The 13,938-nt window shown below is 36.7% G+C and overlaps 2 protein-coding genes across 10 annotated transcripts in view; both read left to right on the top strand.

Annotated features, from left to right (window-relative positions):
• The window catches only part of Fam184b (family with sequence similarity 184 member B), a 125,761-nt gene that overhangs the window by 4,639 nt on the left and 107,184 nt on the right, over positions 1 to 13,938 (top strand). For 7 of the 9 annotated variants that reach the window (XM_052734895.1, XM_052734894.1, XM_052734891.1 and 4 more), the window contains 2 exons: positions 371 to 689; positions 11,481 to 11,600. The gene's annotated coding sequence lies outside the window, so the exon portion shown is untranslated. The remainder of the gene's footprint in view (positions 1 to 370; positions 690 to 11,480; positions 11,601 to 13,938) is intronic. The other 2 variants (XM_052734890.1, XM_052734893.1) reach the window with 1 other exon arrangement.
• Dcaf16 (DDB1 and CUL4 associated factor 16) lies at positions 1,003 to 2,690 on the top strand. The gene is given in 4 exon segments (XM_052734897.1): positions 1,003 to 1,213; positions 1,215 to 1,315; positions 1,318 to 1,533; positions 1,536 to 2,690. Coding segments are annotated over 4 exon segments (495 nt in total). The 5' UTR covers positions 1,003 to 1,151; the 3' UTR covers positions 1,652 to 2,690.

Raw genomic sequence — 13,938 nt, 5'->3', positions numbered from 1 at the left:
TGAATCTCTATAATATATCCTTGCGGCCCACAAGAATTAACAAAGGAATAAAATGGCCCAAACTCTTAGCCAGTTTTGTGGCTGTAAGAGCTATTCACAACAGCAAAATTGTCCTTAGTCTATAAGATAGAAATGGGGCCCTTTGATCCCAGCACTTAGAGGCAGAGGCAGGTAGATCTCTGAGTACATAGTGAGTTCTAGGTCTGTCAGGGCAACACAGGGAGACTATGTCTGGGGGGAAAAGAAAGAAAGAAAGAAATGAGAAAATCTATAAGCCTTGCTCAGCATCCATTTTCTTGAAAGCCCTAAATTAGATAGTAATGTTTCTTAGTACATTTAGCCCTTAATATAGCTCTAGTCTTGTTCACAGGTTGAAGGTTGAGGCTACTGTTCAAGATGGTCCAATAACTGAGACACCATTTCAAGGGGCATTGAATTACCTATACAAAACATCAGATCTTTGAACAATGGATGTATTGACAGTTTGCCAGATCATAACTACTGCACAGTATCTCCACTGGCAGACAACCAAGACAACTAATGATCTTTAATTACCAAGTAGATATATTGTCATGCCAATAAAACCAAGTACACAAAGTGTTTCTCCATTGTATCACTACCAGTTGAGACCACTCATCAGCTTGCCTAGATGAGAACTCTTCTTGAGCCAGCTGTGAAGGAAGTTCATGGTAAGTGACTAACACTTTTCCACATTGAACTGGTCCTGAGGACTAACATATCTTCCTTGTGAGTAAATAGTGCACAGCATAATCTTCAAGGACTGCACAGTGTGGGCCTGAAGCATACCGTATATGTACAATGGACAGACAAATTAAAATTCATGAAAAGATTTTTTTATTTCTATTTACCAGTGTTGAAGGTCTGCGTTCTTCTGCCTTAAATTGCCACCTTTTTCTGGTTCTGTTCTATTTTGTTCTAAAAAAAAAAACAGTGGTTTTCAACCATCCTAATGTGAGACCCTTTAATACAGTTCCTCATTTTGTGGTGACCCCCCCACACACCATAAACTTATTTTCATTGCTACTTCATAACTATAAATTTGCTATTGTTATAAATCATAATGTAAATATTTTGGGAGATAGGGATTTTCCAAAGGGGTTGCTATCCGCAGGTTGAGAACCACTATTCTAATGGGTCCCAAAATTTCATCTCCTGATCACTTAACAGAGTCAGAAAGTGAAGAAGAAAAAATGATGGGATTTCTCTGAAGAAGAAGAAGACGCCATAATGCCCAACCTAACACCTCATGAGAGTCTTTCCTGCCAGGTTAAGGACCTTTTAAAATATTCTAAAACTTGAAACCTTTAGATCTCAACTCTTGGTTGTGTCATGCTGAACTCTTATAACAAAACAATCCAGTTCACAAACCTCAAGGGACAGGTCTAAGACTCTCCCGTTGTGTCCCCAAACTAGAACCAATTCCTGAATGGCCCCCTCTAGCCTCTTGTGGGGTCCTTCCTTTTCAAAAGCCCTTTAAAAGTCCCATCCAGCTCTCTAGACATCATGCTACTCTACAGGAACACTACAGTTTGCCACCAAACAGCTAATGCGAACACTGAGTAGAGCCCTTTCCAAACATGGATATGTAAATCATTTCTCTGACTCTGACATTTTTTTCTTCTCTCTGTGACTGCCTGACAAAGGGAGTTAAACAACCTGTACTGAATTTTTTTACACTGTTTCCTACTACTGATCTCCAGAAGGCAGTTAACAAACTCCTAACTGCTTCATGATAACAGTAAGCATTTGCTTTGATACTAGTGTTGCTTATTTAGAAAAGGGTACAGGGAGCTGAAGACTTAGCTCATAGGTTAAGGGCACTTGTTATTGCAGAGGCTCAGGTTCAATTCCCAGCAGCCACAATGTGGCTTAAAACTGTAACTCCAGTTCAGAGGATCCAACACTCTTCTGACTAACCTGGGTACCAGGAATGCGTGTGGTACACATACATACATGCAGGCAGAACACTCAATGTGTAAATAAAGCCAAAAAAATTTAAGCGCTACAAAATAAATCACACCCTAATTTGGAAAACTGATGCCTTCTCAACCAATTAATATTTCCTGACAAGCCAAAATACTACCTACTACTTAATGACTCAAAGGTCTTATCATCCAACTAAAGAAAATGTGCATGCCCTCTCAGAAAATTGAGAAAATTAAGAAAATGAAAAAATTAAGAAAATGAGCATGCCCTCTCAGAAATTATTTTTAGGGAGGAAATTGAATTAACTGAAATAATTATACAAAGAATTGATATATTCATATGACACCTTTTAAGGGTTCTTGTTTGTTGTATTTAGGGGGAAGGTGGGAAATATGATTTCAAACCTAGCCTACCCTACTCCAAGCCTAGTAAAGCTATCTCCAATTACTTCATGAACACTGAATCATGGCCTCCACCAGACTCTCTGGCTAATTTGGCCTATAAGATCATACCCTAGATTTAAACAGACTTCTGTAAGGAATGTGTTTCTTAAATCTTGGTATCAAGACTTTTTTGGCTAATTTGGCCTATAAGATCATACCCTAGATTTAAACAGACTTCTGTAAGGAATGTGTTTCTTAAATCTTGGTATCAAGACTTTTTTCAAGAGCAAATAAACATTCAAATTATGGAAAGAATCAACTTTCACCAGAAGCAGTGTTTTCAGTATTAATTGTAAAAGGGTTAAAATATTTTACCTGTATTAATTTCCTGGAACAGAAGTTTATGTTTGCATCCATTGTAAACATTTCAGAAATCCTCTAATTTTAAAGAAACTTCCCATGAAACTATCCTGATCTGCAATTAAGAGTTTTATTAGCAGTATAGTTTTTTGGTTTCATTTTTTCAAGACAAGGTTTCTCTGTGTAAAAGCCCTAGCTATCCTGGAGCTAGCTCTGTAGACCAGGCTGGCCTTGAACTCACAGAGATCTACCTGCCTCTGCCTCCTGAGTGCTGGGATTAAAGGTGTGCACCATCACTGCCCGGCTCAGTATGGTTTTCTAAGTAGGTAAGTTTTCTTTCTTTCTTTCTTTCTTTCTTTCTTTCTTTCTTTCTTTCTTTTTTTTTTTTTTTTGCCTGAATAAGGTTGGTATATGTCCTTGTAGATGTTTCCTGCTATGTTTGTTTGAGTCAAAACAGGTATCATCATAAAGAAAATGGATAGGACTGTTAAATCTTTTTACATACCCTAAAATAGTAAAATGTATGTGTGATCCTGACTGAGCACGTAAATGGAATCAGAAAACAGGTTATTAATAGTATTTATCTTCATTTTAGTTTTGCTCTTTTTATATTATCCATAATTGAGTGCAAAAATAAGTAAAAATTAAAACTAATAATTCTGTAAAATTTAGCAGATTTTAAGAGAGTAAAGTGCTAAACCAGATTTGTCCTGTCTTAAGGATAAAGGAGTATATTTTAAGTAAAGAAGAAAAGAAACTCTCTTGAAGAAAAGGTTTCATTCCATTAGGACCCAAATTTGAAAGTACATTTGTTTCTGAATTTTAATCCAAAGTGTACAAAATAAAAGCCTTAAGCTGTTGCTTATTCTTATATGCCAGAGGCTTGGGTTTTGGAATGAATTTACCACTCTCACATTTCCCATGTGTGGGCTTCTGGTTAAATGTCTTCACTACAAGTAGGATCAAGGAAAATTATACCATATTTAAAGAATGTATATATATATATATATATATATACATATATATATGTATATATATATATATATGAATATAGTTCTCAAAGTAAAATAACAGGGTTTCTTAACTAGGTGACATTAATAAAAAAAATTTCAAAATGTTTTTCTTAATGATAATAAGTGGTATTTTGTTGAAGCACTCTAGATCCCTTGAGGGATAGACATCCATGATCATGTCATAATCTCATCTGTTTCCTAAAAAAAGGAAAAAGCCATCCTCTGGAGGAAGACAAGCAGGTTGTTCTTCAGTGATAGGTTCACAAGAGAGAGAAGCTGGGGTGAGAAATAATAAAGAAAACAGGGAAATTTGGGATCAGGAGGTCTTGCACAAGCTAATGGCTCACGTAAGCAAGTTTATTGAAAAATTCATCACCTTGTATACTCTATGCAAGGGGAGAAGTGGGACACAGTCAGCAGGAAGCTAATCAAGCAAAAGCGCATAAAGAGAACACAGGATCTCTCAAGTCCATCACAGACCAAGCACCTAGTGGTCTTGGGATTGACAACTCCAGTCTCTATAGGAGGAAAAGTCAGGTTCCCAGGAACTGAAACCTTAATTCCTTAGAGACCCTGGACCTGGCATCAGACCAGACCCTGCCAAGTCTGTGCCTGGGCAAGGACACAGAAACAGTGTTCCCTTTGTTCTTTTGTCAGGTATTCTGAGAGCCTTAGATTGGCCTGGCTCTCAACAGGTAGGTCCAATCCAGGGGAATTTGCTACTGTGACTCCTATCATGTACCTACCTAAAAATTTCCCTGTAATAAAAATAATGTTTCAGTATTAGAGGAGATTTGGAGCAATTAAGACCTTAGAAATGACTTGTGTTGTCTGCATACTGATGCATATATAATAAGATGACATTCTGCTTTTGACCTCAGTATTAGCACAGTGCCTTCTCTTAGAAGTTGAGTTGTCTATTCAGTAATAAATAGGAGTGCCTACTCTAATTCACACATTGGGAATACAAAATGATTGTGACACATAAGAAATTTGTTTTTAATATGTGAGCCTATATGCATTGCCCCAAGTTGTTTCTGCCCTCTTTGGTCACCTTAAGTGAGTCTAAACCCTTACCTATACACTGGTCCTTTAACTGTTTAAAAATGGCCTGTGATGGAGGACCTTAAATAAGATGAATAGGGCAATCATTCAAGTATAGTGAAGATTCATGTAGAGATGTACCCTAACAAATGTCATAGGTAGTACTCATGTACAGAAAAGGTTAAATATGCTAATTTCACATAGCACTTGCACATGAAAATGTGGATCAGAAATATTTTGTACAGATGGCTGTGATGTATAGGAAAGTCCAGAAAGTGGATAAACATGTTGGACCTCATGACAATACTTTGTGCAAGCCATTGACATACCAGTCCACCAGCTGAACTTCAGGGAATTGAGCTAAAATGGTTAACAGTGGCTATTTCTTATGTGCTAACTTGTTTCCAGAAGGAAAATACATATCTTTGACATCTTTAAACAGTGTTTAGTCCACACTACCTAGTTTAACAATTGTATGTAATTGGCTGGTCTTTTTCAACTGGGTGCAACAGTAAAAATTTAAAAAAAAAAAATACTCACTTAAGAGTAATACCAAGAAGAGAGACAAGACAAGGAGACCTCAGGGAACTAATGCTTACTGCCTACTATCTCCCAGAAGCTAAGAGAAATGACCAGATCATGTCGATGAGATGTAGAAAATAAATGCCTGATTTGAGATAAAATAATAGATATATAACTAATTAACTAAGATAATAAAAATAACAGCATAGCAGGAAGACTGCCTAGGATTATATGTTGATGCAAATTGGAGCAAGTTATGTGAAAAAACTTGGATGACTGGAATGAGACAGGAGAATTCCTGGGATTGCTTGGGGAGTTAGATCATATTTAACCAGTAGTCTTTCAGTAGATCAAGATCTTTCTTGGCCTAACAAGATTGAAGGAATTCCTAGGAAACACAACTAAAGTGATGTGTCTGGTTAGATAAAAGCGGGACCCAGAAGTTAGTAAAATAAGGAGTAGGTAGACTTTAGTATTTCTGTTTTGGGATAACAGTAATGCTTAGATTACCTGCTAAGCATATACCAAATATTACATCCCCATCTATGTTGTGCAACAGGACTTGGCAATCTATCACCAATTGTTTCACAGTTTATTGGGCATTTGTCCAACAACAACAACTTCCATTTGTGAATATTCCAGAAATGGTGCAAGGATATAACAATCTTCTACCAATAAGACCTTATTGACTTTCATGATTGTACCTTTAATGAGCTAATGATTTGACAGAGTAAAAGAGCTCTGGTAACATAAATAAGGGGGCAATAACTAATCAAGAATCCAAATTCCTTTATTCATTGAAGGCTACTACTAATGTTGGCCCCGCCCAATGAATTTCATGGGAAAATTTAATAAAGTGTGTTACATGTTAGACCCTAGATTCCTTGAAGTGAAGATGACTTCATAGTGGCTTGAAGCTAAGATTCAGAGCCAAATTTCCTTCTTTGAACACAACTTTACTTTGTTGATCACATTTACTTAATATGTGTTTCCTTAAATATGCCAGGTTGCCAAATTAGCAAATAAAAATGAGGCATCTAGCACAGAATTTTTTTTAACTTATTAAAGGAAGGAATGAGGGGGAAAATATATAGGACACCCAAATAAATTTGAATGCCATAGAAATGATGACATAATTTCTATGGACATATACTAAAACACAGTTATCTGAAAATCAGATTTCACTGGCTTCTATGTTACCTGGCAGCCCTGTGAATATGCTGTTGGCACTGTGTTTGGTTTGATGTCATATAAATACTTGGCTAATAGGAAGAGAAGTTCATGCATAGATGCCCCAAAGTTAGAATTGTTGCAGGGTTGAAGAGTGGGCCCAGTTGAGCAGAACAGAGACTTTATTCGAGACACATGATACTGAGCCAAAATAACAACCCTCACTAACAATTACATCATTTCCAATTCTCACAATGCTGCTGTTTTGTACATAGAAGTAGTTGGGTTTTCTTGTTCCTTATTTGTGGACTTTTAAAGTATGTATGTTCTTCATGGAGGAAAAGGTTGCTGTATTGCTCTTTTACCTATTAAAAATGTACAGGCAACGGTGTTCTGGCAGCTAAGCTCATTCATTTGGTTTCCACGGTAGAAAAGGTCTGTAAGGGGCTAGAGAGATGGCCCCATGGCAAGGGTACTCTAGCAGAGGACCTGTGTTCAGTTCTCCACCCATCTCAAGTGAAATTCATTGGGTAGGGCCAACAATAATAGTAGCCTTCAATGAATAAAGGAATTTGGGTTCTTGATATAGTTATTGTTCTCTTATTTATGTTACCAGAGCTCTTTTATTCTATCAAACCATTAGTTTATTAAAGGTACAATCATGAAAGTCAAGCTATAAGGTCATATTGATAGAAGATTGTTGTCTCCAAGGAATCCAGTGTCCTTTTGTGCACATACACAAACACAATTTAAAAATAAAAATAAATGTGTATAAAAAGAAAAGGTCTACAAATTTAGAAGGCAAGTGCTGCTTTCCAGACTATTCAAAGGCTCAAGGGAGAAGTACCTATGAAGTGGAGGTGAGAAGTAAAATTGAAAGCAAGGGAAATTTTTGAACGTATATTTTTGCTTATTTTTAGCCAGGCAACTAACTTCCTAGCAAAATACAGAAGGCTTATTTTCCTGAGAAACTAAAACAAAACTGAGCACTGAACGACAGTAACAAAGGTAGTGACATGCTATGTTGAAGAAAGGCAACTGAGGATGCCAGTATTAAGAACATTGGGGTCCTGCATACATTCTCTCTCTGGCTGTTATGGGCTTATATACCCAGACCTGCCCAACCCATCCAGAAAAGATGAACAGTGAAAAATAACTTTGCGCTTGACTATTTGCTACAGTGAGACCCAAAGTCTACAAACTCTACTCATTCATACACAGCTTATAGTCACTTGAACTCAATATACACTGACAACTAATAATCACCAGACATTTGAGGAAACTCTAACATGAAAACTGAACATAAAACAGCCAAAGAATATAGGATATTCTCAGAAACATAGGAGAGTATACCAGGGTTTTTCTTTTTTCTTTTCTTATTTTTTTTAATATTCTGAAAAATTGGCTTTTTATTCTTGTTCCTTCTACTTCATTCTTTCACTTTCCATAGCTTGCAAAATACCTTTTTAATACAGTTAAACCTTTTTGTCTCATTTTCAGTTTTGAATACATAAGAATATTTATATGTATACATAAATATGTATATACCCATCTTGCATATAAACAGGCACATCTGACTGACATTTTCCCTCCATCCTTTTTCATTTAGCAGCGTGTTCTGGTTATCACAGCAGGGTATAGAATTATTTTTCATTCTTATCCTGCATTCCATTGGATGTCTCCACCACAGCTCCAGTCTTTTCTTCAGAAATAGCTGAGCTTTTTGGCTACTGCAGAGCCGCAACAAGCTTTTACAGCATGAGCACATGTTACTAATGTGCACCATCATTCTATGTAACACTAAGAAACAAAGTCACTCCAGCAGTCAATTGGGTTGACATTGACTGTAAGACAAATCTCAATTTCAGAGACTGAAAATGTGTTTTGTTTTATTTTGTTTTGTTTTTGAGTTACTTTCTCATTTTTATTTTAGAGACCAGAACAACCAAGGGCAGAGAGATCTTTCTTCTGGCTAAAAAGTGATATAGCTGTGGAGAACCCACAAATTCTTTGGTATATCTCTCATTGAGGACAGCTGTTGATTGATTGTCCTCTTAAATGCAGGCTGGACTTCAAACTGAATTTTTTTTTTTAGGTATATGAACACTCCCATTGGAGTATTATGTATTTAAGTTCCAGGCATCCATGATAGACTCACTTAGTAAATATTGATAATAGTCAATCTTCTTAGGGCTAAATAAAACTCCACTGTGTATGCATACCATATTTTCTTGATTTGCCTGTTGAACAGTAGCACACAGGCTGGTGTCTTTTTTTTTAATCATAACAGGCTTTTTTTAACAAAAAAACAGGTTATAATTCAAAAGTCCAGGGTTATTTGAAACTGGAAAAAAATTTCTCTGTAGAAAATAGTAAAAATGATAACATTTCCCAATTAGCCCTCTTAAGTCAAATAATAGCTGAATTATACATATAAATATTGATTAGATTCTGGGATACAGAAAAAACCTATCTTCATCTGTTCGGAGAGCTATGTTTTACTTAAGTTGTGTGAGTGAGATTCCTATTCATCTTCCCCTTCACTGTTTGATTTACAGCAGACATTTTTCAGGGTTTTTCTTTTAGGCCACCAACCAGCTCCCAAATCATGATACTGAGACTTCTTATTAGTTTTGAATGCTGGGCCTAGCTTAGGCTCATTTCTGTCTAGCTCTTTTAAATTAACCGGTTTCTTTTTATCTACCTTTTGCATTGGGGCTTTTTACTTTTCTTTCCTTCTTCACTGCTTTTTATGTCTGGCTGGCTGGTGGCTGCCTGTCTTCTTGCCTCAGGCATGTCCCTCTCCCTCTCCTTCTCTTCTCCAGCCTAGATTTCTCCTACTTATTCTCTCTTCCCGCCAGCCTCACCTATCCTTTCTCTGCCTAGCTATTGGCAGTTCATCTCTTTATTAGACCGATCAGGTGCCTTAGGCAGGCAAGGTGAAGCAATGCAACACATCTTTATATAATTAAGCAAATGCAACATAAGCAAAAGCAACACACCTTTACACAGTTAAAGTAATATTCAGTAGCATAAACAAATATAACACATATATCTTTGTCCAGTTAAAATAATATTCCATGCAGGGGAGTATACTACATCCATGAAATGAGAACCAAAAAGAACTATTGGAAAAATAGAACACAAATTTAGCATTCTGAACATTCTGAATCTTTTTTTTTTCCTTGAGGCAGGGTTTCTCTGTAGCTCTGTCTGTCCTGGAACTTGCTCTGTATACCAGGTTGGCCTCAAACTCATAAATCCACCTGCCTCTGCCACCCAAGTGCTGGGTTTCCAGCTAGCATTGTGAATCTTAATGTAAAAAGTTGCACAAATTTCAGAAAATAGAGCATGAAGGCAGGGATGTTATAAAAAAGAAAACTATTTCAGAATGAAATACTCCATCTGTTTAGTGGCTTCCCAATATGATAACATGTAGCTAGAGTTTTCCTGCCTGGCCCACAGTCAGGGCAAATCTCTCTCACCTGCCAGTCCCACAGCCGCTCAGACCCGACCAAGTAAACACAGAGACTTATATTGGTTACAAACTGTATGGCCGTGGCAGGCTTCTTGCTAACTGTTCTTACAGCTTAAATTAATCCATTTCTATAAATTTATACCTTGCCACGTAGCTCGTGGCTTACCGGCATCTTCATATGCTGTTTCTCATCGTGGCGGCTGGCAGTGTCTCTCTGACTCAGCCTTCCACTTCCCAGCTTTATTCTCCTCCTTGTCCCACCTACACTTCCTGCCTAGCCATTGGCCAATCAGTGTTTTATTTATTGACTAATCAGCAACACATTTGCCATACAGAACATCCCACAGCAATAACAGAAAGAATACTGTCTTAGGTTGTTGTTATAAAACATCCATAATGAAAAGCAAGTTGGAGAGGAAAAGGTTTATTTCATCTGAGGACTCTCAAGTCACACTCTATCACTAGGGAAGTTCAGGAAGGAATTCAAGGCAGGAACTGAAGCAGAAGTCATAGAGGAACCCCATGGCTTGCTCAGCCTACTTCTATAATCCAGGACCACCTTCCAGGGATGGTACTACCCACAGTAGGCTGGGCCCTCCTACACCAATCATCAATCAAGAAAATACCTGATGGAGTTGCCTATGGGCCAGTCTTCTGGATGCGTTATTTCTTCCAGATGCATCTTCTTCCCAGATGACTAGTTTATGTCAAGTTGAGATAAAACTAAGCAGGACAGATATGAAATGGAAAGTTCTTAAAACTGGCACATTAGTCTCTTAAAGGTCTTATAAATTGCCTAATGCAACAGATAGTTTTAATTTTTAGTGTATTATTTGTCTTAGGTATTTTTGAATTGCTGTGATAAAATAACATGACCAAGGCAACTTTAATAACCAAAGCATTTAATTTTGGGCTCATGGTTCCAGAGGGTTAGAGTCCATGGACATTGTAGGGAACATGGCAGCAGGCAGGCAGGAATAGCACTGCAGCACTATCAGAGAGCTTACATATGATCCACAAGCAGGAGGGGGCAGGGAGGAGAAAGAGGGAGGGAGGGAGGGAGGGAGGGAGAGAGAGAGAGAGAGAGAGAGAGAGAGAGAGAGAGAGAGAGAGAGAGAGAGAGAGAGAGAGAGAGAAAGAGAGAGAGCACTAACTGGAAATGGTGTGGGTTTTTACACCTGCTCCAATAAGGTCACATCCACTAATCCTTCCCAAACAATTCCACCAACTGGGGATCAAGTATACAAATATATGAGAGTATGAAGACCATTCTCATTCAAATCACCACATTATTATATTCAGGCAGATAGACTTAAAGAAGCTACTAAATGATCTCAAAGGGGGAAGAAAAAACAAGTTACACAAAAATGGCCTTTATGGACTTGAGAACAACACTGAATTCTGAAAGGCAATGAAAGTGAAGTCTTTCATTTAGGAGGAAACATTATTCCCAGCCTAGAATTCTGTGCCCAGACAAAATGTAGTCAGGCAAGAAGCTGAAGTAAATGTATCATTAAGCTTGCATGGTCTTGAATTTTTTAACTCCCATCTACTCTTCTTTAGGATACCGGATTATGTGCTTCATCAAACAAGGGAGAGTAGTTTAAGCCGTTGGGGATCATTGAAGTTTTACTGCACAGAAAAGAGCAATGAAGGAGAGTTTCAAGATAACTGTCGTGTCAAGTAAGTAGAATGGGAGTCCAAGAAGAGGTCTCTAGGAAAACTTAAAGTGTCTGAGTGCATAGAGCAAGTAAAAAGAGTAAGATAGATGTTGGAGCATGAAGGAAAGAGATAAGCACATGGGCAACTAAGTAACAAATTAAAAGTATGCTAAATATGTGTTTCAGATGAGTGTCCCTGTCATAAGAATAAATCTAAATTTCTGCTTTTTCCAAGAGTATGATCTTTGTTTAATCGTCAGATTCTGGAAGTTTGTCATTAAAAATACAATGAGATTTTTTTTGTCAATTTCTAGATTGGTCTTCCAGGCATCATGTTCCACAATTGCATTCAATGCTTACTTTCAAGATGTACACTGTAGAAGCTGTTTTCAAAAACCAAGGTTTGCAGGAGGCTGCTTTACAAAAGGAATGTTGCACCTTGCTCAAGCAAACCTTCTCTTTAACTTTCAGGAATAATGTGTAGTTGATAGCAGGAACTTCAATAAGTTCTCATTTAAGTTTTAGTTTCCATAATCAAAAGAATTAGGAATTTGCTCCCCTTTTGGGGGTGGGGTGGGGTGAGGTGGGGTGAGACAGTATCACTGTGTAGCTCTGGATGACCTAGAACTTACTATGTAGACCAGACTAGGCTGGCCTTAAAATCAGAAATCTTCTTGCTTTTGTCTCCCAAGTGTTGGAATTAAAGTCATGTAACAGCATCTCTTACCAGTAATTATATACTTTTTGAAAAACGTATTTTGAAAATACATATACTTTGCACCTTCCATACTACTTTTCCTATTAAATATATAGTTAAACCTAGTGACTAGTCTACAATGCATTCCTGTGTATTTCAGATGTTTTTTCTATAAATATACTTCAGGTTTTTTTCTATTCCTTTTTATATATAATCTCAGAATAAATTTATTGTGAGTGATAAATGCACTATTAGGATATCATTGTGTAAACTATGGCAGTCCTATCTGCCCTTCATCTTTTTTTTAATAAGAAGTAACCTATAATATATAATATAATATAATATAATATAACATAACATAACATAACATAATATAATATAATATAATATATGTTATATTACATTATATATAATATATATTGCACCAATTATAAGTATACTTCTTGGTGCTTCTTCACAAATGTATGATGCCAATATCATATCAAGATATATACACTCAGATTATAGCACAAAAATTTCTGATCTGCTAGTCTATACCTTGCCAGAAATAGCTACTTTTATAAAGGTTGGTTAATTTTGTTTTTCCTCAGATTTCATGTGAATTGGATCATACACTATATGATATATTATACTCAGCTTCTTTCTTCAACATACTGGTTCATTATTCCTGTAATTTATCATATGAATTACCACAATTCATTTTATCTTTCATCCATTGTGGAATTCTTAACAAGTTTGAGTTGTCATGAAAATTCTGTGTTTTTGTGGATATGTACACTCATTCCTTTTTTATGTAAACCTTGGAGTCAAACTGACTTGTCATAAGTGATGTGTGCTTAGTTGTAGTAAAACTGCCATACACTTTCCAAAGTGATTGTATCATTTTACTCTTTTACCAGTAATACATGGAAGTTCATTTGGGTATGTATATTTGCAAACACTTTATATTTGATAAATATTTAAGTTCATAATAGTGTTGTTATGCCAAACACCATTCTACTCACTGGGGCTTTAGCAGTACATGAAACAGATAAAAATTCTTGCCTCCATAAAGTTTACATTTTATGATAAAAGTTTTACAGTTCATATACAGCATGTTACCTTTGTTTAAAAATGAACATTTAATCCCAGCACTCGGGAGGCAGAGGCAGGCAGATCTCTGTGAGTTCGAGGCCAGCCTGATCTCCAAAGTGAGTTCCAGGAAAGGCGCAAAGTACACAGAGAAACCCTGTCTCGAAAAAGAAAAAATAAATAAATAAATAAGAATAAAAATAAAAAATGAACATTCACATATCAATATTAAGGCTAAAATATTTGTCACAGTTGTATGTCTGTCAAAAATATGTACTTCCCCTTTTGGAGTAGAATTATGAGAAATTGCCACCCAATAGGAATTCTATTTCTCAGACCTCATAACAGCTAGGGAGTGCCTGTGATAATTTAGTCTCAGTGGGACATCAGTAGATGTACAGAACAAATTATCTTAATATTTTTACATTTATATATTTGTGTGTGTGCACATATCCCAGCACACAGGTGCTAGGCAGAGGACAACCTGTGAGAACTGGTTCTTTTCTTCCACCACGTGCATTCCAGGAATCAAACTCAAGTCATCAGTCTTGGAGGCAAGCACCTTCACTGCCTGAGCTGTCTTGCTCAGTCA

Source organism: Peromyscus californicus, unplaced genomic scaffold, assembly GCF_007827085.1.
Source record: "Peromyscus californicus insignis strain IS unplaced genomic scaffold, ASM782708v3 Scaffold_13__1_contigs__length_99412109, whole genome shotgun sequence".
NCBI classification, from domain to species: domain Eukaryota; kingdom Metazoa; phylum Chordata; class Mammalia; order Rodentia; family Cricetidae; genus Peromyscus; species Peromyscus californicus.
The sequence above is the reverse complement of the archived record's forward strand: the minus strand, read 5'-3'. Positions and strand labels throughout refer to the sequence as shown.